Source organism: Pithys albifrons, chromosome 10, assembly GCF_047495875.1.
Source record: "Pithys albifrons albifrons isolate INPA30051 chromosome 10, PitAlb_v1, whole genome shotgun sequence".
Classification (NCBI taxonomy): domain Eukaryota; kingdom Metazoa; phylum Chordata; class Aves; order Passeriformes; family Thamnophilidae; genus Pithys; species Pithys albifrons.
Window position 1 is genome coordinate 9,985,088 of NC_092467.1, and position 23,309 is coordinate 10,008,396.

Here is a 23,309-nt window from a genome sequence, read left to right on the forward strand (position 1 = left end):
TAAGTCCTTAACAACAAACAGTTGACCCTTTCAGAGGCACAGGTAGTGGTAGAGATCTTTTCCTTAGAGTGCAATGAAAATTTTCAAGTGTCACATCTTTAGGTACCCACTACCTGTCCTCCAAAGAACAGCAGGACAGAGGACTGATCCCTGGTCAGTAAAACCACATCAGCAAAACCAACCTGCCTTCCGACTTGTGTACACACAGAGCAGAACCTGGACGAGGGAAGTCAGTGCAGTTGGTTGTTAAGCTCATTTGCTTTTATAGGCTTACTGAACTGAAGATGTATCAGAGAGAATCTGCACAGATCTCCTTTCTGCCAGTGATTTTTTCATGGTACATGTGAGACAGATGAGTGCTGGATAAAAAGTTCCAGGTATCTGGGACATAACCCTACTGTCCTTATCTCTCCACTTCTCAGCATAGCGTGAAAACTGCCCTAAGAGCGGCTCCCTCATCATCTGTCAGACAGGCAGGAGTAAGTTTTTTTCACTAGTACACACACAATGTTAAGTAATAGTCTCTACCAGTTCCTGTCAGGGGGACAGTTATGTCTTTCTCACTTCCATGTACCAACATTTAATTCTAATGACTTTTTTCCTTCATGTAATCAAGCAGGTGAAGCAGTGAGATAGGTCTAAAAAACTCGGTACATCCCTCACTCTCACTTTTTACCAGATTTGGGAAGTTTACATGAGAGGAAAAACCAAACACAGTCAAAGAGAAAACTGATACATCATCTTATGCTGGTAACTTTCGACAGTACAAATATTCTCTGCACTGAGAAAATAATGGTCTGGATGAAGACAGGAATCACTGCAAAGATACCACTTCTTCCCACACCACAGCTTCGCATTAAAAGATGAGATAAATGAATAAAAATGCTTATTGTCATACCCAGAGCTATCATAACAATCTATATTTCTCTCCTCTCTCAGTCACTAGAGCATTTTCAGGATTAAAGTCATGGTCTGTTTCGCTAGTTACACCTTTCTGATAAAACTTGATGAAATAAGTATCACTCACAGACATACACAGTCCCTAAAAATACCTGTCTGATGATGCTTCATCACTTTAGACAGCAAATCCCTGCTCTCATGTGAGTGGGGATACAGAGCTAAGGACAGGGTGACATTTAAAAGATGGAACAGGGGAAAAATAAATGAAAGCAGCTGAAGAAGTTTCGCTTTTAAATCTCTTCTTTTTCCCTTTGAAAGCAAACTGCATTTTCAACAGGAAACTAGGAAACTGTAGTCATGTTTAGATCACTCTCCGTGCTACCACAGTAAGACTTCAAAGTAAATAATGAGTGCTAAACTTCCTGAAATGCTCTACAGATTTCTGAGTGATTAAGAAATGACCAATGCACTACTAGAAAAAACAAGAAATGGAATGAGAGGGACATAGTGTCAGAAAAAGCTCATGATACTCTTTGCCTCTCTCAGAAAACAATTTTTCTGTTGAGAAACAACACTCGTGAGCCACAATGCCGTTTTAATTTTTGAAGCACATCACAAAGTAACCACAATGAGTCAAGCCGAGTACGTCCAAGCTGTTCAGAGGGTTACTTTAATACTATCAGCAGAACTCTACACACGTGCTTTGCTTCCTCAAGACTTAGTCTTTGCTTTTCCATCAACTCTCAGAGTACAACAGCTTAACAGCACCATTTTTCTGCATTTGATGTGAAGTTAATTTACTTACACACTTTTGTGCACATTTGCACAAAGTGTTTCAAGTAAGAGGTGCTACTGGATGTTCAAGCCAGAAATTATTTTCATAAAAAATATCTCACAGCTACTTCATGTTTTCCTGTTTAAACTGGGATACTGCAATTATCTTGGTACCAGTCTGCCATCGATAACGTTAGCATAAATTAATACAAATATTTAGATAAAGCACGCTTTATTTTTCATTCACTGAACTGTAAATATCAGATACTGATAACACTGCAGATGATTTGCTTAGTTATTGTCAGAGACGTAATCCCAGCAATTAGCAATGTGTATACTTAAAAAAAAGAGGTCAAATATTAATATAATCTCGAATTGGTGTAACTGAAGCATAAACAAACCGCACAAAATATGGAAAATACTTGCCGATCATGAAAAAATATTTAACTAGACTTGCAAAGTGCCTTCAATATAACAAACTCTATTAGATCTTATTAATAGAGGGAAGTGAGATTATCCAGAGCAGACAAAAAGCCTCCATGGTTAAACCAGCATTTGCAGCTACTACACACAACAGAGAAATCTACCTCGATCTCCCTTTGTAATTGGAACTCTGTGGGAACAGCTCTGCATTATCACCACTTCCACTAAAAAGAGATTTCTTGAACAAGAAGAGTGAGAATGCCTGCAGAACTTCCTATGAACCCACTGCATACAGATGACTGATTTAAATGTCCCTCTCAGGTGTTCACCAAAAAAAACCCAAAAAATGAGAGAACTGTAACATACAAACATAACTATTTCCTCCAGAGCTGGAGGAAATGTATAGGATGACTTTCTCTTTGTATTTTATTTGATGAGAATGCTCAGGGATCTCAGAGAAAATCTGTATTTTATAATCTCACACAATTCTCATTCCAGAAAAGCATAAACTTTCAAGTAAGAAATTTCACCAGGAAGGCACAATACTTCCTTAATGATTCAGTTCTGACTTTAGCTTTTTTTCCTCCCCCCTACAAAACTTACTAATTTATTTCTGCTATTAATAAAGATTTTGTTGCTGAAATGATTACCACTTTTCTGAGCACTCTGTAAGGATTTACACTGGATAAAGCCTCTAAGAGTAGCAAATCATGATTAAATGCAGGAACATCAGCATTCTTTCACAAAGGTGTTCAGTGAACACAGGCTATAAACTTGACACTTCTCCACCTTCCTATTATTCCTTTGAGGTTGCAAACAAATAAAATTGGTCAAGTATACCCTGTTGGGCACATTAATTTTATTGTAGGAGTAACTGCATTGTCAGTTTGATGCAGCTTAGTCATCCTTCTTAAGGCCAGGGCCTTCGCAGACAAGACTCGAAACCAGTCTGACAGTACATATTTCAGCATTATCTCTAACTCTTCCAGAAAGCTCCTTATCTTCAAGCAAATCAGGCTGATTAAACAAACACTATTTCACTGAGTAACAGAATGAAGAGTTTCAGCTTTCTCAAGACGAGATTGAAGAAATGTTTCCAACTCTGAAGACCACTGAAACATTCTGTGGTGGACGTGCATCAGAAGTCAGAATGTTCCATAACAGCTGACTTATAAACCCAGTGAATTTGGATGCCACCACTGCCATATTAAAACAGGCTTTAACTTACCAAGACACTGATCAGCCACTTACCAACAGAAATAGCGAACATGACTGAGCTGAGGATGAAACAGGAAAGGTTTAGTACCTGCCTGGGTGGTCAGGTACCACACAAGGCTTTGAAAACACCTAGGAAGTAGCTTTCCCTTCAGTCCCACTAGTAACCAACTTATAAGGAAGCTGCAGGATCAGCAACTGAAAAGATTTCAGCCATCACAGGAGCAGTTTGAGCAAAATGTAAGAATTATGTCCTTTCTTTACACTCATCAGGTCTAAGCACAGAAACCACTTAAATGGTAACATTACACTTGGATTTAGTGATAGTGTCATGATGAAGGACAGACATAGCTACGCCTATGCTGTAATTTCACACCTGGAGTCTGACAAACATGACATGCACAGTAACACACGCTGTATCCTGGACAGGTAAATATGGCTATTCATCACACCAGAAAGTCCTTGATCACTGGCTAAGAAGATGGGATTTTTGTTTTCTGGCAAATTACTACCTATCAGCAGTAGGTGATTTAGTATTTTAAAATTTTGACGCCAATTCTATTACTTGGTCAAGGAGTAAGAAAGAATTTCTCAAAGTTTACATTGTACATACACAGATTTTCTGAAAATTTTAAGATGGATGAAGACCCAAATCTCTATTTTGATTTTTTAGGCACCTTTAATTTGCTAATTCATTGTCCTGGTTTAACCGCAGCTGCCAACACAGCCCACACAGTTGCTCATCATTCTCCACCAGCAGAATGGGGAAGAGAATCAGAACAGTGTAAGTGAAAAAACCTCATGGGTTGAAAGACAGCTCAATGGGTCAGCAAAGGATGATAGTAATAGAATAAGAATGCACATGTGCTGCACAGTGTAATTGTTCACCACTGGCTGATGCCCAGCAGAACCCCTGGCCAGCTTTGCTCACAGTCTGAACACTGGGCATGGCTTCACATGCTATGAAATATGCCTTTTGGCCACTGGAATCACTATCCTGGCTGTGTCCCCTCTCAACTCCTTGTGCCTCTCCAGCCTACCTGCTGGCAAGGCATGAGAAGCTGAAAAATCTCTGAGTTGGTATAAGCACTGCTTAGCAACTGAAAACATCAGTGTGTTATCAACATTATCCTCATACTCAATGCAAAACAGAGCACTGTGCCAGCTACAAGGAATTAACTGTGTGGATATTCATCAGCTTCATACCCAGCTTTACATTCACGTGGCACTGTTCTAAAAGTAGGAAATATACCAATAATTGCCTTTAATGCCAGGACACATGAAAAAATGGTTCTACAGATTTGGTGAAAATAGTAAAAAATTAGCATAAGGGTTTTGATCAGGAAGAGATTATATAACACAGAATACTAGTTTTGACGACTTCTACTTCTGCATTAAACAACCTTTTTACAAAGAAAAGTATTTTTCACTTACACATTGGACTGACAAATTTTAATATTTTATCATTATATCCATCTTTCTTTTTCTTCCACAAATCCAGACAGCTTGCTTGCAATACGTCTTCTAATTTCTAAAAAAAATTGCTATTAAAATTTGTTAATAATTTAAAAAATAATTTGCTGCTTCAGCAAAATTCCTTTCTTTTTGTACATGCTTCAGCATGCACATAAATAAAAGGAGAATGGAAAAACTTCAGTAGATTTTAAGTTGACATCTACTAATAGCAAAATTTTTTAGCAGATATCAGAATTCTCCAAGGATGATAGCGTGCAGCAGGAATAATCAGATGACCACATAAAAAGAGATACAAATGTTTTCAACAAGTGGAAATGAAGTTTCAAACATAATTTTAAGATCAGAAATGTCTCTCACAAAGGAAGAGTCTTTCCCTTCCTCTGGACAATAATGCTGCAATCAATTACTAAAGTAAGAAACTCTCACACATTTATATCCTCATTAACCGGATCACTTCAGTACAAAACACAGACATGGATCTGATGTTCTTTTCTGAAATACATCTTACCCTTCCAGCCACAGCAATGACTCAAGGAGATCCTTCCAGCAGAAGAAAACAGCATAAGTTTTGCTTCAGCTAAAACTTTATCCTGTTGATAGATATGCAATATATATGAAGCATCAACAGATAACAGCATTTTTTTCATATTGGGATTGCAAAAAATTCTCTAAATATACTATATTCTCATCATACAAGCCTACAAGAGGAGCTCACAGTTCAACAAAGTATGCCTATAGGCAAAGTAAGGGAAAGAAACATTTTGGTAGCTTAGAATGTCTTCCAAAAAATCAAAGTTCTCTTGCTTTTCTTTCTGCTTCTTATCCAAATCTTTTAGGAAGAAACAGGAAGTTTTCTGAACGAATTCATGCACAGTGACAGTGTTTGAGTAATTCAAATAGTATGTATTGTTGCAATGGCCTGTCATTATTCACACTAAAGCAATTTGTCTATTCACAGTCCGAGCAGCTTTTAAGGTGGCAGGACACCAACTGAGCTCTGTCCCCCACATTCCCTTTGGTTGACATAAGACAGTGCACGTTTCTTCCATCATGTTGTTATCAACAATAATCCTCCACACATCTTTTTTCTTGTATTAAATTACCTCTCAAGGTCAAATAAAAAGCACTGAAGACTTGAATTCAACATACTCCAGAACAGTAATACCTTATATCCAAGGATATTAACTCCCCAAAACAATAGCATGCCTTCTTTCTAACCTAAATTTAGAATGCATTTACTCAGTCACAAGGCTGATGAACTCCATATCCTAATTATCTTACCCAGTAATAAAATACCACAGAAGAAAGTTTGCCAAAATAAAAATGGGAATATTTATTATCTTTTCTACTAAAGCAACGCAGTTCTTTTAAGATAATACATTGGTCTTCGCAAATGTTTCTACAGCTGAATTCATACTTTTCAATTTTGTAAAAAAATTAGACACGTATTTCATAAAAACAAAGACACAAGGCTATGCCACTGAACAACTGGAAAGTGTTGTAACTTAGTAGGGGTGAGCAAAGAAAGCTCATGCTTTAAACTCTGGCATTTGTATCATTATCATATGTTCAAATGGGACAAAATGGGTACATTCTTCTTGCACATTTTTGGGTCCACTTCCCAAGCTTTGAGCAATCAGACAGACTGCTAAATACTGAATTTGAAGAGAGCCTAACATTGCTTAACAGTACTACATGCACAAGATGCAGAGCAAGGAAGGAGTCAGACCCGTGCATACAGTACAAGACAAAGTGTTACAATTGTCAAACGTGCACTGGACAAAATTTGAAGTTTATGAAAAGTTTTATTTGTTGTCATCAAAATAGTTTTGGAAGCAAATAACTGTATGTATTTTTCAAATTCATCTTCACTTGGCCTCCTGAGCTTTCTTGGCATTCTGTTTTTCTTTTGCCTAGAAAATGAAGGGAGATGATGTTAAGCTCTGATCTTTCTGAAGCTTTGAATGAGTACTCATTACATTCCTGAACACTCAACATAAGCCGTAAAAAGGAAATACTTTAAATGTAAATTTAGACCCTTCAGAAGCACCCTGGAACTATTTTAAGAACAGATACAGGTTTAAATAAATAATACAAAAGTAACTAAGATTAGGTAACTTCTATGGGAGAAATAAGAGGTGAAAAAAGTACTATTTTTGAAATGTAATTTAAGCCTTCATTTTTCATACCTTCATATTAATTTCACCTAAGATAGAAATAACTCTTCCAAATGAAAACATTTTATGTCACAAGGAAACACTGCATTCAGATATACTGATTATAAAAATTGAACTCTGAAACAACTAAGATCTTAGTGCTTTAGATCTTAAAAAAGAATGGAAAAACACCCCACCCACAAGAGCTCCTATCAAGATACTTGCAGGAAGATTCTCATAAAACTTGTATCAATTACAGATGGTTCCAACTGACAGAGAACTGGCATTTTCTTGCTTATCGATTTAGTTAAAAAAGACAGACTGGGCAAGAAGAGGGGACAACTCAGAAACAATACTAGCAAACTTCCTATCAAAATATTTGTTCATTCTGAATCAGGCTGCTGCTTGTTACCACTTGTTACTGAACAGAACAGCATCCAATTCAGCGATTTAGACTTAAGACCTGCTATCACCAGCTATTTGGGTGCACTGGGAATTTGGTTGTAAAAGCAGCTTCATGGTGTTATTATAAATGACTCCTGTTAACGTCAAACTGGATTAAAACTCCACAGATTACCCAAAGAAGGAAAAGATTAAAAACGGAATCCAAATGTCTTACAAACGACAGGCCTACAAAAGCACCTTTCTAAGTAAATTCAGCTAAAGAATGGACCCATTAAAATAATATATTGCTCTTTTTTCATTATAATGATACAAAGATTGTTTCTCAGTGAGTTCAAGATCAGGGATACTGCCTCTGGCACAGAGCAGATATGCAAACCAGCACTGAGCTCAGTACAAGTCAAGTACTTGACCTGCCATGAAGTTTAATAACCTTGCCAAAGCAATAGATACTCTTTAATAAATAAGTTTTAATACAAATCCTAACAGTAAATCAATGTTAATGGCTAAACACCTTAAAAAGGGGGAAAGTAAAGCCAGTAAATGAGCACAAGAACAGCGAAAAGCCACGGCTGCCGCCTGGCGGCCACAGCCGGTACAGCACCAAGCTGAGCGTAAGGAGTCCCCAGGGGCCAAAGGGCCCAACCTCGGACGCCCCAGGGGTCCTTTAAACACCCTGCAGCAAAAAAAGGGATATCAAGGACAACGCGGGGAACCCTATCACATACTAGCTGAAGGTATGCATCACAATTACACCATGGTTTTTAATTACCTATGCAGAAAAGCCCAAATCATACAACTCCTGTATTGTATTCTATGGCCAGACTTCCTGAAGGAAGATTTGGTAAGGGCTCTCCCCACGTGGGTGTGGCTTTCGATTCGGCGCAGTGGATGTTTTAGGTGAGGCACAGCATATGCAGAACTGGCACCACCGTTTAAATCCTAAGGTCCATCTGCCATGGCCGAGTGAGCTTGGACAGTGACAGTGAAGTCCTCGGGACTGTCACAGCACCTGGTACTGACGGGGGCTGACCCTGCTGAGCATCTGACAGGAGATCTGCGAGATCTGACGGGGTGGGATGGCAGGGAGGCATTGAACTGCCAGGGGATGGCCTCACTGAGACTCGAACTCTGGTCCTTGGGATTCAGTCCAGAGTGCTCTCCTTTACACCATGGGACCGCCCTACAACTCCTGTCTTGCAGCATCTAACACCCTGTAATGTGATTTATGTGATGTTGAACTGCTTCTTCCAAAATTGCCATTGGAAACATTTGTTTAGATTATCACAGGGGAGATACAGTTTGCCTTTTCATAGTACTGCACTGCAAAGCTGGTTTGCCCCACAGTCTCTGATGTGCATTGAAATTGTGCCTCCTGAGAGCCAGGTAAAGTACCAATATACATGAATGCAGCTGTTTAAAAATGTGGTGAAGGATCTTGGAAGCCTACATGTCATGGGTTTAGTTTTACATAGAAGGTATGAAGAATTAATAATAACATACTGTTTCTTAAAAGTCAGCTAAGAAATACTCACTTTTTCTACTAATGGTATTAACTGCTGGTGCTCTGCTAGAGTCTTTAATAATTCCATGATGAAAGGCAGGTAGTTATGTTTTCTTCTAATATTTTCAATCTAAAAATAATAAAAAGCATAAACAGAATTGTTATATGGTTCAACTGTCTTCTAGCCCCCATCCAGTTCCCTCAGATTAATTGCAGCAGCTTCCACAGATATAAAAGCTGCCTTTTTCTTACAACTGTTTCAGTAATTTGATCAGAAAAGTAAAGGCTACATACCTTATATCTTTTTAATTTTTGGTTCTCTTCTTCAATTAACATCTGGTATTTTGCAACTTCTGATTGTATAGAACTTAGCATATTACTACTTTGATCTGTATCCATAGGCTCCTCCTTTCCACAAAACAGAAAAACTGAAAGTGAGTCTTAAGAGTATTTCTATTACAGATTCAGTTTTGCTTATAGTTATAGGAACATTCCAGGAATTTCCTCAGTTAGTTATAAGCAGATCAGCTCAGGCACCAGATAAAGAACAGTACACAGCAAATGAATCAAGACTGAAAGGCACAAAGACGTGGTCACACTGCACTGAGTGCTCAGATCAGCTCACTGAGAAGTAACCAGAGCAGTGACTGTGCTGGACAGAAAAATAGTAACCCCTCCCTGCTTATTTCAGTCATGCTCCATTTGGAGCAAGAAACAGAGATGAACAGTAAAGCAAACACACAGAACTACTCCAGTAATTTACCTACCTCTGCAAGTTGCTGCTGTAACTCTGCAATCCTCTGCTCATATATCATCTTCCTGTCAGACACAATAGCCATCAGGTTAAACCTTATCTCACCTTCACTGTATCTAAATGAGGAACAGAAAAACAGAACAACAAAAACAACCCACTTTCAAAATTAGTCCCTAAACATGACAATTTGAAAACCTCATCCTCAATTTCATTGTAAGGGAGTGTATTTCATGGAAATAAGATTTTTAATGGGTCTATAAAATGAAGTTGTGCTACAAATTTGATCTTGTAACAAAATAAAATCGGATCTCAAATGAACTCTATCCAATATGTAACTCCTAATAAATTCCTCTCCCCAGATATTTTTATTCCTGCCTGTGGTCACAAAACAAAAATAGCTAAACTGTCCAAAAAAGAAAACAAAACATGATATAGTTGACAATAAAACTTGCAGAAGACTGCTGCACACAGTAGTTTTCGCTTTCTCATTATTATTATTTGTTAGAAAACACTGGAGACTTCCTTCATACAGTATGAAAAGTACATTCAACAATGAGACTAGCAGGCCTTTCATAGTTTAAATTCTCCAAATACAAAGTAGTAGCAATGTTTTGCTTATTAAAAAAAAAGACTTCAAGTAAAAGCTTTTAAAATTTTCTAAAAATGGCCTAAAATCAACTTTATTTCTCATACATTTAGGGCTGCAGTTTGAAGTCAGAGTCAAGAAGCAGGAAAATTTTCATAGTATTTTTTTCTAGATTAAATTTTTAAGGCAAGCCACATACCCAAGAAAACCTTGTTCTCTCAATCTCAGCTGTATGGATATAGTTACTATCTAGTAGTTTTAAGCATAAGCACACACCCAAACTTTATTCATGGTCATGACACTTGTTAGTTTTTACTTGCAAAAACCCACAGATGTTTAAGAGAGACAATAATCTCGCTCCTCCTTTTCCAGAGCACTTGTAGGATCTCTCTTCACTACACAGACACCTACTTGGATTGATTATACAGCAGTACAGCATATCTGAGATTTATCTGTCATCACATTTGTCTCATGCAATAGGTTCTCAAGTCACACAATGATGTGCATATAAAAATGATGCATAAGCATCATTCCTTAGACATTCAGCTGAAATTCTTTAATTGAAGAAAATTAAGAATAAGGAAGTTTTAAAAGCATCATGACCATTTACTTTTGTATACGCTTCTCTATGACAGGTCGTACAGCACTTATCCAGTCATCTTGATTGCATGCACCTAGGAAAAAAATAAAGAAAAAAGTTAACCATCTTGGCAAAATTTATTGCAAAGTCAAGACCTGGATAATTCAGGCATATGAAGCAACCCTAGAGTATGTAACAAGTTTTATCTTAGCAGTCTCAAATTGGTGATTTTTCAGGAGGCAGAAAACATTTTATTAATAACAGTATTTAGATAATGTAGTGGGCAAAAGAATGGAGCAAAACTAATTTTTAAGGGCATAAGCATCTAACCTTTATTTTGTTGATAATAAGAAATAACAGGGTGGGGAGGAATGTATGTTATATAAGATTTTTATGACATGAAGGAAATTAACTGGTACACCATTAAAGTAGACAGCAAAAGAAACAAATATGGATAGTTACAGCTGTATTATTATGTCTTAGTATTATGTCTTGATTTTGTCTCTAGAGCAATACAATGTTAAAAGGTCAGACAAGAAAAAAACATAAAAGGCTGTATGACAGATAACTTGACTTAAATAAGAGTATAGCTAAAGGTGATTTCCCAAGCTGAAAATGCCTCTAACAATTTCAAGTCCTTCAACTAAATGAAGAGACTCATGATCTTGTGACCACTAAAATGATGTTCCTGGTTGGTCTGCAGAATGTACAGTATCTCCAGACAGACTAACAACAAGCCATTTAGCAGCAAGACATTGCTCAGCCTAAAAATAAATACAACTGTCAGCAAACTTGGGAAAACACCCTGAAAATGGAGTGTGGAACACACTGACATGAGTCAGACTCAGAAGTGCAGATACATGATCCACACTGCAGAGATGTTCAAGACAATACGGCAAAGAGATCACCAAGTTAAGAATGATTACGAAACAGAAACAAGTCTTACAAAGACTAAAACCATGCTGGCAGTAGCTATTTTTTTTAAACCATTAGGAAAATAATTGCTTTTTAAGAAGAAAGAGGGCAGTGGGCAAACACAAGCCACATAATGTAAGGAAGTGTTTGGAGTCAGCTGTCTTATCTGCTGCTGTTATGTAAACTTCTCTCTTGAAACAAAACTTTCAAGGTATTAGAACTGATCGCATGGCCTGTTCATTTGGTTACTGAATGAAAGAAGAGATCAACAGAAATGTGAAGGAAGCAGGAAGAAAACTGTATTTTCAGTCCAACAAAACTAGAACACCACAAATGACTGCAAAGAAATGCAAGCCTGAACAGCACATTCAGAAAATTCTTAAGGTATTTTCTATTTTAATAAGTATTTCAGTTTGAGCTGATAACATATGACACAACTGTTGCAAAAAGCTAGTGTTAAAATGAAGGATGTTCAGAAAAAATACAAAATGTTACCTAAATCAATTGGTCCTTCCCTTAAGCCATCTAGTTCATACAGCCGCCCATTAACAGGAACGTAGCTCACAAAGTGAAATGCATCTTCTTCCTTTGCTGAAGACTTCGCATCAAATTCAAACATTTGTTGTCTGCAAAGAGAATTTTAAAAAACACTGAGATTAAAAAGAATTTGCTTGGATTTTGCCTAGATTGAAAACATGTGTTACCTGGCAAAACTGTTGTGAACTTGCCGAATCACTTCTGAGTTGCTCAGCGCCAAACCTTTCATCTGAAAGGAAGTAACCAAGAAACTGTAAGAGCCAACACAGCTGTAACACTGGAAGACTTCAAAAATACAGAAAATAGTGGGCACTTACTGCAGCATCAAAACTTTGTGAAAATTCTTTAAATTCTGACAAAGTCTCTCCTAGATGGATGTCTTGATGAGCACAATTTAACAGCACACTTACTATGGCTTGAGTAGCACAAGCATTATTAATTACCTAGAAAAAAGTATTGAGAACTTGATCATTTTTGGGGATAAAAATTTACTTTAAACTGGGCAACTTTTTTTCTTACAAACACACACTGTCTATGCAGATTCACGTTACAACTTCACTCTAAAATAGACTAGATTTGCTGTCTGAGTAGCTACAGAAAAGCCTTTGCTGTAGAAGTCTAATCAAATGAACTCTGGATGGCTGTCACACACAATTCATTGATAAAACTGGAATTTCGCAGCCGTACTTAGAAACTGTCATTCAACTACCTCAGCATCTCCCTAAAGAGATTAATGAAGGACACAGAAGAAATGCAGAAATTCTCTGATCTCTGTGGAAAAGCAAGCTGCCCAAATTAAAACATTGTATCTATGGCCTTAAACCCCCCCCCAACTCTCCCCCAAAAATATGTCATTCACAAAATCAAAATTCCTACCAGGCACAGGAGGTCAAAAGAAAACATAATTTGGGGCAATAAAGCACATTACGGAATCTAGAATTTTTACTGAAAGATTGTGTTGGACAAAAGAATTTCAAATATTCTAGGGATAAGCTAATAAAATTTAGAAGTGTTCCAAGATGTGAAAATTGCTCAAAAGATGGTTTGCTGAATAATATAATAAGCCATATGATACTTCAAGATTTTTCAGTTGTTTCTTCATTTACAATATATCTATTCTTTTCAAGCTAACAGGTAAATTACTGGTTTGACACTGTTACACTTCAGTGTTAAATATTCTACTGTTAGAAAATATAAACAACCTCTTTTATATTAAACAAATGTTTTTAATGTTATTTACTAATACCCAAACTAAAACACAGTACTTTAAGAAGGAGGCTACGATCATTATTAAATACAAGGAAGACTTTATATTATTTTTTTCTCAGAGAGCTATAGGTCAAGAAAATGTAGTGCATCTTTAGTCCATGACACTATTTTGCAATGGAAAATGCTACTTAAACCATAGGACTGCCAGAGAGGATGTGACTTTTGTATTAAATAATGAAAATTAGTTCAAGGCTGTGAATGTGAAACCACTTCCAACAAGAAGGGAGAAATTAAAAAAAAAAAAAAAGAGAAACCCAAACCAACCTGTTTTACAATCAAAGCTAGTCCTAACAAAGGAAAACCTACTATGTTAATACTATAAGCCACATCATATACTCATTTTCTGTACTTCAGGGTGTTCTCAGTTCAGATTATGTTTGTATGCAGATGACAAAAAAATAATAAAGCACTTTTCAATTTAAGAAAAATACTATCAAGTTGATTTAAATAGTAACCAAGGGAGTCAACTACACACAGAGAACAGATTACAGCAAGTGAAACTTAAATTAAACAAATGCAGGTACACAAACTAAGGGTTGGAGTACACACAATAGCCAAATAAAGGACATAGAAAGAAAATCCATCAAGGGCAGTGAAATAATCAAACAGCAGAAAAATTCAACCCCCCAGACTACTAGAAAGGCATAATTTGAATTAACAACACTGTAACACAAGAAAAGAAATCTAGAACTAAAGATTCTCTCAGATATGACTAGAGAATGTTACCAGTGGCATTTGTAAAAGCAGAACAAGGATGAAGGCAGGAAGATCTCAAGTGGATCAAAGTGGGCAAATCTGACACAGTGGTTACAAACATTGTAATTAAGCTGATAGAGAAAGGACAAAGAAGGAGAGACACCTTTGCTGACAAATATTAGAACAGTGCTGCTACACAACAGGGAGGGTCACTACAGCAAAATGTACTCATTAAATCATAACAACTACAAGACATCATAGGGAGATTCAGGACTAAATGGCAACTACTTCTGCTGCAATATCAAGATGGAACAATCAGCTGCTCTGGCAGAGACAACTCGATAATGGCTCCCAAAAAGGGAAGGGAAATTTAGAGAGATTTTGTGCCTACAAACAAGATCAATGCTGAAACTCCGCTGACTGGCTGGATACAGGAGCTTTAAACAACAGAAAAAATAGAAGGAAAAATTAGACTTGGCAGGGAATTCGTGGGCTCATCAATTATTGGGCTTTGAGTATAAGTATGATTTTGCCTTCCACATCCAGTATGAGACCAGTCTAATAAAGTATGTACGGAGCAAGATAAACACTAACCGCTAGAAAACAATATGCAAAAGATGCAGGCAGGTGGGAGGCCAGTGTACTCCAACTGTTGGAATGAAAACACAGTATAGAAATGCATTATAGAACTTCAGCAATTAGAGGCAGGAGGTAAGGAAAGGACAGCAAGAACAGTCCTGTAGCAGAGAAACACAAGCAAGTGTAGGTATAGCACATAAAAATCCAGTGTGTCCCTGGATGCTGGTGATGTGGGAGAACTACCAGGATGGGGAGTGGCAGCTCACAGGCAGGATGAGGAGTGCAGAGTGAGGAGGATGTGACTGAGTACCCAATGTGGACAAGTGCAAGGTTTGTCTGTCACACGGGCACGATGCCATCAGTGCACACAGCCAGGCCAGAACTGGTACACACCAGCTGCTGAATCCTTTAAGAGAAACTGGTCAGGATACCCATCTCTCTAATTTCCAAGGTCTCTCTTACTGAAGGAGTCTCACCACTGGCAGAAAACACGTTCTGCATTTAGACAGCATGATAATGAAGGTTGTCCCCAAAATACTTTTTCTGGACTTGAGGACTAAGAGGATTTTCTGTGTTTGTCCAGAAATCCCAACATGTGCCTGGGTATTTGTGTCCAGGAAGTCCTGGTTAGGTATTTGATTGATCCATATTCAGGACTCCAACTTAAAGCAGATACCTGTATTTGAAAGATTTTTCTAGCAAAAGTACAAGGTGTATTTAATAATATTTTAAGCAAAATTATAATATCCATAATACAAGTATGTATCAAGAGAAGATTGCCATATCTTCCAGTGAAACAGCTTAAAACAGACCAAGGAACCACCAGAACAGGCTACTCTGGCGAACTCTCCAAGATGCGTAATTTCTGGAGCATGCACCTTTCCCTAGGGATTCATTCTGAGCTTCTGGATCAACTTCAGACTGAAGCACTTTAAGTTCTTGACTTATTTGATGGATTAGCTTTTAAAAAGAGCTGTGGACAACCCCCTGTTGCAACAGGTAGTATAATCACCAAATCCCTGGGCTTCACTTGCTAAACATCCTAATGCTACAAAACATTTGGTTTTACAGAGTTCATTATGAAAAATTCAGCATTAGCACAAAGTTCCACAATTTATTCTTGTTTAAAAAAACCCCTAATTCTTTAAAAAAATTTATTTCCTTGAAGTAAAGAGACAATCTTTCTACAGTTATATTTAGTTACTGAAAATTTCTTTCTGATTTGTTTAATGTCTTTCAAGTTGTACTTCTTATAAGTCAGCTGAAGTCCCAAGTTTCACTTTAACACAGATATCTGGTCTATCTTAATGTTACCAAACCTGAAAGAGTCAAAAATTGAAATCAGTTAAGTACTAGAAAAGTTAAAATACAGATACTTCCCTTAGTGGCACAAAGATTACTAAAGACCAAAGTTTTGTTATTAACAAAACATTTATAAGATGATCCTTCTGAAGGTATTCCCAGTTAATGAGGTTAATGTTCCATCATCAACCAATGCAAAATAAATACATGGCACCAAAGAAAGGCAAAATACCATTACTTCAGTAATAAAACCTGAAGAGTCTATTAATCTAAAAAAATGCAGTTCATAAGTCCACAAAAATGGCATTAATTTTTGTCAAGAGACGCTTCCGCTCCTGCAGTGCTGAGCACAGAACACAACTACTCCCAACAGTGCAAAAGGCAGCTGGATACATCGGGAAGGCATAACCATGTAGCCACTGCATGTGAAAATAACAGCAAGGGCCCACTTAAGCAACACAGAAATCAGGAAATCCAGAGTTAAGGCTGAAATTGTATCCTTAACTCACCTCATTGTGCCTAGGTATCCTAGCTCAAAGGGTATGTAAGATCATCCAGAGTTCTGTGGCCTCAAATAGAGGACCAAATCATACCTAGGCATAACAGGGAGGCCAAATTTAACATGAGTGCACATAAAAGTGACCAGTAATAAAACACCTTTAATATGCATGCATACCAGACAGACTTTTAAATTCACCCCCCCCAACATACTCATGATTAACTTCAAACAAGATCGAGTTGTCATTTGGAATTCAACTACAACATCACTATGAAAGTGGAAATAAGTAAAATGTGAGCATGCACAAGCTTCTTTGCAAACCTATGTTCCCTAATGCAATTTTAAAGATGTTTGCTACAAACAATTTGAGAGCTGTAGCCTTTTATATCTAACTAAAGTTCCCTCCAATTAAATTGTTTTTAAGATGGAACATTTAATTGAAGTTGAACAGAAAGAGAGCTGTGTTGTAATAACATCACTTATTTCCCATACTCAAAGGTTGTTACATACTAACAGTGACTTTGTCTTGCTCACAGAGGATTGCGGACATTTTAAAACATGTCTGCAGTAAAACGAACTGTACCAAATCTCTTTAGATCTTAACATTTAAAAGAAAAAAGTATGTGAAAGGAAAAAGAGGCAAAGACTTGTTGAGATTTTTAGGGCTCTATTGTCATGTCAGTTTTGAAGATGTATCAACAGATTAGTAACTTCCACTGCTATAAAAAATTTCCTAATAAATCTATTTCTTCTGGAATTCAAGTCTAGAAATGAACACATTGTTATTTTGCATCATCACTTTCATTGTGAAGAAAAAAGTCTTGAGAAACCCTCAAAGCCACCAAAAAATTTGGCTTAAAACATGCACAGAGGAAACAAAAAAGGCACACAGGCCCAGTTGCACAGAGGCTGGGAGGACCTGCTCTTTCACAATACAAATACTCAGTATTAATGCTCATCTTCCTTTGTGCTCCTGGGTGACTCAGAAGGATTCACAGACTACAGTCTCAAGAAATGCAACAATCTCACCACTACCACAAAGAAACTCCTGCTCTCTCTCACTTACCTGTTACTGGCTTTGTCCTGTACAGACTCACTGAATAAACACATCTCATAATATGGCAGGAGACCAGCCCAGAAAACATGCACAGAGCACCTACAGAAAGCTGCTGGCTGATGAGCTGCAGTGGTTCCCACAAGCTCAGTGAGCAGCTGAGCCATTGCAAGGGAGGAAGAGAACCATGACATTGAAAGGAGACAGGATGAGAGGACCAAGGTATCCTGCTCCCATCATCAGCTCAGCCGCTCAAGAAAACACTACCTGTCCTCAAAACAATGCCTGTCAAGTATAATCTCTATCTACAGTTAACATTCTTTGAAGAGAAAGTCAGCAGAGCTAAACTGGTACTACAGATCCCTCCAAAACACCCAAAGTAGATTCTTTCATTTATCTGTTGACTTCTAACACTGGTTTCTTCATAGCTATTTCACCAGTTGTTCAGTCACAACATCTCAGCCTAGACAAAACTGAACTGATAAGAAACACAAGCATATATTATGTCTACAAGGAATTTTTTGACTTTGCTAAGTCACTGCACTCGACAGAAAAATTAAAACACAAAAAATACACTATTTTTAAATGGTTTGCAAATTACTTTTGAAATATCTATTCCATGCCATCAAGTGGTGTAACCAGGTACTATTATTTTAAGAGTCAACTTTTCTAGAAATTGCTTTCCATGCTAAAATTAAGAGTCACTCCAGCACAACCTCCTTAAAGGCAGCAAGGTGAAGGAAGCAGAAGATTACAAAGTTCCTACACCTCTACACAGATCTTTCAGGCTTAAGAAAACACTAAAATATCAAAGAAAGTTTCAAAGAAAGCTAAAAAAATAAAGACTTCTCTGTTAGCCTTGAATTTTGTGGGGTTTGTTACCAAGGCTAACATTATCCAAATTTTTTGATGTACATTCTGCAATCTCAAAGCTCAGAAAGCTCCTCTTAGCTACTTGCTTTTAATACACACAATGTCAAACTTCAAAAAGGGAAGTGGAGGGAAAATGCAAAAGCAGCAGAGCAAGCAGACAAATTCTTTGAAAGTTTTCAGCATTCACAAGAACAGCAATTCTGGAAAAACCTCAATTACTGACAGGAAACAAGAAATGAAATCATTTGAGTGAGGGATGATTTACCTTCATCTAAAAAAAAAAACCAAACCAAAAGAAAACCCAAAATGAAAAAACCCTCTCTAGACTATCAGAGTAATTTCCTCCTGCCACGTAACTGCCCTTTGAGAGTTGCATCAAGGATTTTCCCTGAGGTTCTTTGCATCACGGCTACTCTGTAGGATCACTAACAATATGTTTGATTGGGTAGAAATCACAACTTAAACCAGTGTCTATCAGAGCTATCAAACTACAAAGACATTTGGCAAACCACTGCTGATCATTGTATCATAAAAATGGTAGGGAGTCCTTGGCACAACTCAAGGGCTGCAGCAGAGAAAGAATGAAGAATATCAGCATTAAAAAAGACCAAGGAATGAAGGAACCTACAACAGCATGAAACAGTAAGGTGATTATAAAAGAAACACAACAGAAGCACAGGTACAGAGTGGTCAGGACAGCTATTTCCATTGTTTTTTATATTTCTGTACTTTCAGCTGCAAATGTGCAGAGACTTTTTCATATTCTGAAATTTACACACAAAACACTTCCGTATTTGTGGTGGGAAATAAAACAACAAAAACCCTTAACCAAACAAAAAATCCTTCAACAACTAGTCTATGTCACAGTCTTCACAGAATGCCCAATATTTTGTCTTTTGGCATGAATGTTTTATAATTAACTTACATAGTCTTGTTTAGACTGTTACATTTATCACTGTTTCAGAAATAAATCTTGAAAAATATCTAAACCCATTTATTAAATACTCCTATTTTAATTCTGGTTATTTTCTCTTGCTTGCAAACCACACACACACACACAACAGACTGTCCCTGCCAACACAGAATTCCAGTATTATTTAGTGTTTAATAAAATATAATGGCTTACATCAGCAAAACTAAATTTTCTCATAATTCCGAATTTAAACTGACCTTTCTGATTTAAATACTTTAAACTTGCTTGCCAAAATGGTCTGCAACCCCTTAAAGGAAAGTATTATCCTAGAGTTACACTGCCCCACCTGCAGAGCATTTGAGAAACACAAGAAATAAAAATAAGAGCAAAATAAACATTTCTTTCAAGGAGTTGTTGAAAGTGGTTTCAAAAAAATAATTTGTTTATTCTGCTGAGAACATTTACCAAGTCATACAGAAGAGTGAGATACTGTGTGGGCTGTCAAATAAATAAGAGCTTTATTCTTCCATAGCCAATGTTTTTGTCTGACTTAACAGATCAAACCAATTTGCTTTGTTAATCACCTTTCAATACACAGTTCCTGCTCTCAGAGATTTGTTGAAATCATTTCACCTTGGAAAATGGTAATGTTTGTGTTCATATTAACAATATTAAAAGCTAAGATTCATGATATATCTAAAAAAATTACTGAGCTTGCCATACCTGCTTAGCAAAAAATATTGTATCCAGTCTGGAATCTTGCACAACAGAACCTGCTGGTTCCTCTCCAGGCTGCCACTTGAAGAGAAAAATCAGCCCATGTACTGGCCTGAAAAACAAAATTCATAGAAAAAAGGTCACCTGTGCTGATGAAAAGTATCAAATGCAGAAATCTCTACGGTAATTTAACTGTATGCTCACATGGTAATTCTGTTCTTTCTAAACATAGGGAACTTGCACTGAAATTTTCAGATGTGGTCTTTTAATTAGGCAGAAGACAATTCAGGCTTCCTGCTGTATATGCCAATAAAACCCAATCTGAATTAGTGTTTAGCCTGTAACTTTCATAAGTCAGGACCAGTTTTCCTGGTTACTGCAACTATTACAGTTGCACAACCTCCATTTGAATTAGTTACTGATACATAGCTGTCAAAACATTTGTCAATCATATACAAGAGCTGGAACTAAAGTTTTGGTAATCCTTCTAGACATAGATGAAACATTCAAAGAGGAGCTTTCATGACACTTCCAGTTTTCTACTGAAAATATGTCTTGTTTTTCAGACTGCAGATCTTGCATAGTAAAAAGCTTTTACTGCACGTTGCACTGTAATTATTAATCCCATAACACAAAAATTTAGCAGTGAAGGAAAAAGTTTTTACAAAATCCAGAACTACATTAAGGCAAAAATCTACTCATCAACTTGAATCCATTGCCACAAAGATGCCACAAAAGGTTTCTCTACAAAGGCAAACATATGACTGTATCACATGAGAAATGTCTAAGCTCTGACCAGAAGTCTGAGAAGTCTTCTTAAACTGTGGGTCCACTGGGGGAATTTGAAAAACATGAAAGATGTCACTATATTCTTTAACTCTCAGTGTTTATACATTGTCTAAAACATAGCATGTGAAAGTAAAACATAGTATAGGAAGCTGGCCACCACTCAGGACTAGCAAAATAAGCATCTGGCAGTGCATGTAAACAAAGCTGTTACTTTATGAACAGGTTCTGATGAAGTACCATATGAGGTACATGGTACAGGCAGCAAATAAACCCCTTCTTAGGAAATATTTTGCCACTCAGGTGTTGTTTGTTAAATATCTTTAATCAGACAGAAATTCTCAAAGTACATCCTCTGCACCCATTGTTCCATCTCCTGAAAGGTTAAGTATACAAGTGTGAACTCTCCACACAGGATACAGGAGTACAGTCCAGTTAGATGACACTTTCCTCTAAAACTCCCATATGTGAACATGGATAACAACACACCATGGACAAAATGGTAAAAGAACTAATGTTGCCTAATGAGGGCACACCTGGTCCATATCACACCAGTCACTGTCAGTTAGAATAAGCTTATTTTCATTCACATACATATGGAAGTGGTTCTGCAGGAAAAACGAGTTACAAAGGCATGTAAGTACAGTAAAGTAATTTATTATAGTAAATAGATGCAATATGTTATGTGAGGAAGAAAGGGAGATAAAGAAAGGAACAGAAATTTGTCAAAGAATTTCTTAAAAGATATAAGGCAAGCTGATGGCAAAATCATTAGAAATTTATTTCCATATTCTGGCCACTATTAGCATCTCTTTCAAAATGCAGAAAAGCCAAATTAAGTATCAAGGCATTAATGAAAAAAAATTAATTGTCACGTATTCCATTAAAGCAAAATTCTAATGAACTTCTATGGAAAGTGAAGGAAAAAACACAAAAAGCCCCATACAAAAAAGCCACCAAACATACACTTCAGTTCAGTACACATTCTTTCAGTGAGTTCAGACTAATGCAAATATAAAACATGTGCCTTACTTTAATTTTTCAAAGTTTTCTGGTTCCAAACTCCATATTTCTTCAACTTGTGCTCCTCTACAGCCTGAAACAAGGAAAAATACAGATTTCTTCAACTAACCCATTGAGAATTGAGAAAGGGGTGCAGCCAGTAAAGAAAGACATATGAAAAAAGACACGTGAAGACATTTGTTGCATTTGCAACTTGTATGCCCAGGTTATGGATAAGTCTATTTATGGGCTTTGCATTTCAAAAATAAGCAGAGGACATTAAAATATCTTTGGGCACCTCGTGCCCTTTGCTTAGCTGAAAACAATGCTGTTTTTGAAGACATTATCAGGAAGCCCAAAGCAGAACTTCAAACATCTATCCCTATGGTAAAAGATGGAAAATACTGTAAACAGTACACCCCAGCAAGACATTTGCATAGGACAGAGCTCAAAAGGTTCAATACTTAGCAGGTGGAAGACTAATCTATAAACAAAAACTTAAAAGACGAAGCATGTCTGGACGAGAGAAACCGTGAATCAATGTAACCCGGCACATCATTTTGCATTTTTGGCCAAAATCCCGCGTAGACTTACGTGTCACTGTAACAACAGACAACGTACGCAACTCAACATAAAATTTAATATTATAGAAGCCCAAGCAACCCCTTGCAGACTGCCTGGGGAGCCTGTTCTCCCCTTTTTTCCAGGTAACTGCCGACGACAGGAAAGTCTTCAGCTGCACCAGGGGAAGTTTAGGTTTTGTTCACAGAAAGGGTGCTCAGACATCGGAATGGCCTGCCCGGGGACACGGTGGAGTCACCGTCCCTAGAGGGGCTCATGGAAAGACTGGACATGGCATTTGGTGCCACGGTCTAGGTGATACCGTGGTATTCGGTCAAGGGCTGGACTCGACAACCCCGGAGGTCTTTTCCAAGCTAATCGCTTCTGTGGCTCCCCGCGGCGCGCCCTCACCGAGCTCTCCGGCAGCAGCGACACACGTGCCCCGGCCGCGGCCGCAGGGCCCACGCTGGGCCCGGGGGCTCTGCCGGGGCCGGAACAGCGGCCGGAGATCACAGGAGGCGGCCCGTCCCCACCCGCGTCGGGAGCGCTCCCGCCCCGCTGCGGCCGCCCCGAGCCCGCGCCCCCCGCCCGGCCAAGAGCCCCGCAGAGCCCCCCGCGCGGGAACAGCCCCGCAGAGCCCTCGTCGCCCGTCCGCGCCCGCTGCCCCCTCACCGAAGCCCTTGATGAGCTCGGTGAAGACGCCCGGGTCGCTCTCCATAAGGCACCACTCGCCGGCGCTGCTGCCCGCGGCCATGGCTCAGGCTGCGCTGCCGCCCCGCGCCGCTCCTTCCCGGCAGGCGCCGCTCCATGGAGAGGCGGGGCGGCCGCAGGAAGCG

General features: G+C 38.1%; 1 protein-coding gene across 3 annotated transcripts; it reads right to left on the bottom strand.

Annotated features, from left to right (window-relative positions):
- Window positions 1–6,096: 6,096 nt before the first annotated feature.
- On the bottom strand, window positions 6,097–23,307 carry UCHL5 (ubiquitin C-terminal hydrolase L5). Of its 3 annotated transcripts, none has more exons than XM_071565090.1 (11): window positions 23,146–23,307; window positions 21,943–22,006; window positions 20,131–20,236; window positions 12,540–12,665; window positions 12,390–12,451; window positions 12,181–12,311; window positions 10,801–10,864; window positions 9,618–9,669; window positions 9,145–9,258; window positions 8,882–8,980; window positions 6,097–6,701 (listed from the first exon to the last, which is right to left on the bottom strand). In XM_071565090.1, exons 1-11 carry the CDS (start codon window positions 23,225–23,227, stop codon window positions 6,657–6,659), a joined length of 945 nt encoding a protein of 314 aa, XP_071421191.1. In that variant the 5' UTR covers window positions 23,228–23,307; the 3' UTR covers window positions 6,097–6,656. The 3 variants fall into 3 exon arrangements, with proteins under 3 accessions (XP_071421191.1, XP_071421190.1, XP_071421192.1); XM_071565089.1 differs by having other exon boundaries at window positions 9,618–9,720; window positions 23,146–23,306; XM_071565091.1 differs by lacking the exons at window positions 21,943–22,006; window positions 23,146–23,307 and adding an exon at window positions 16,578–16,661 and having other exon boundaries at window positions 9,618–9,720; window positions 20,131–20,196.
- Between the last annotated feature and the right edge of the window lie 2 nt (window positions 23,308–23,309).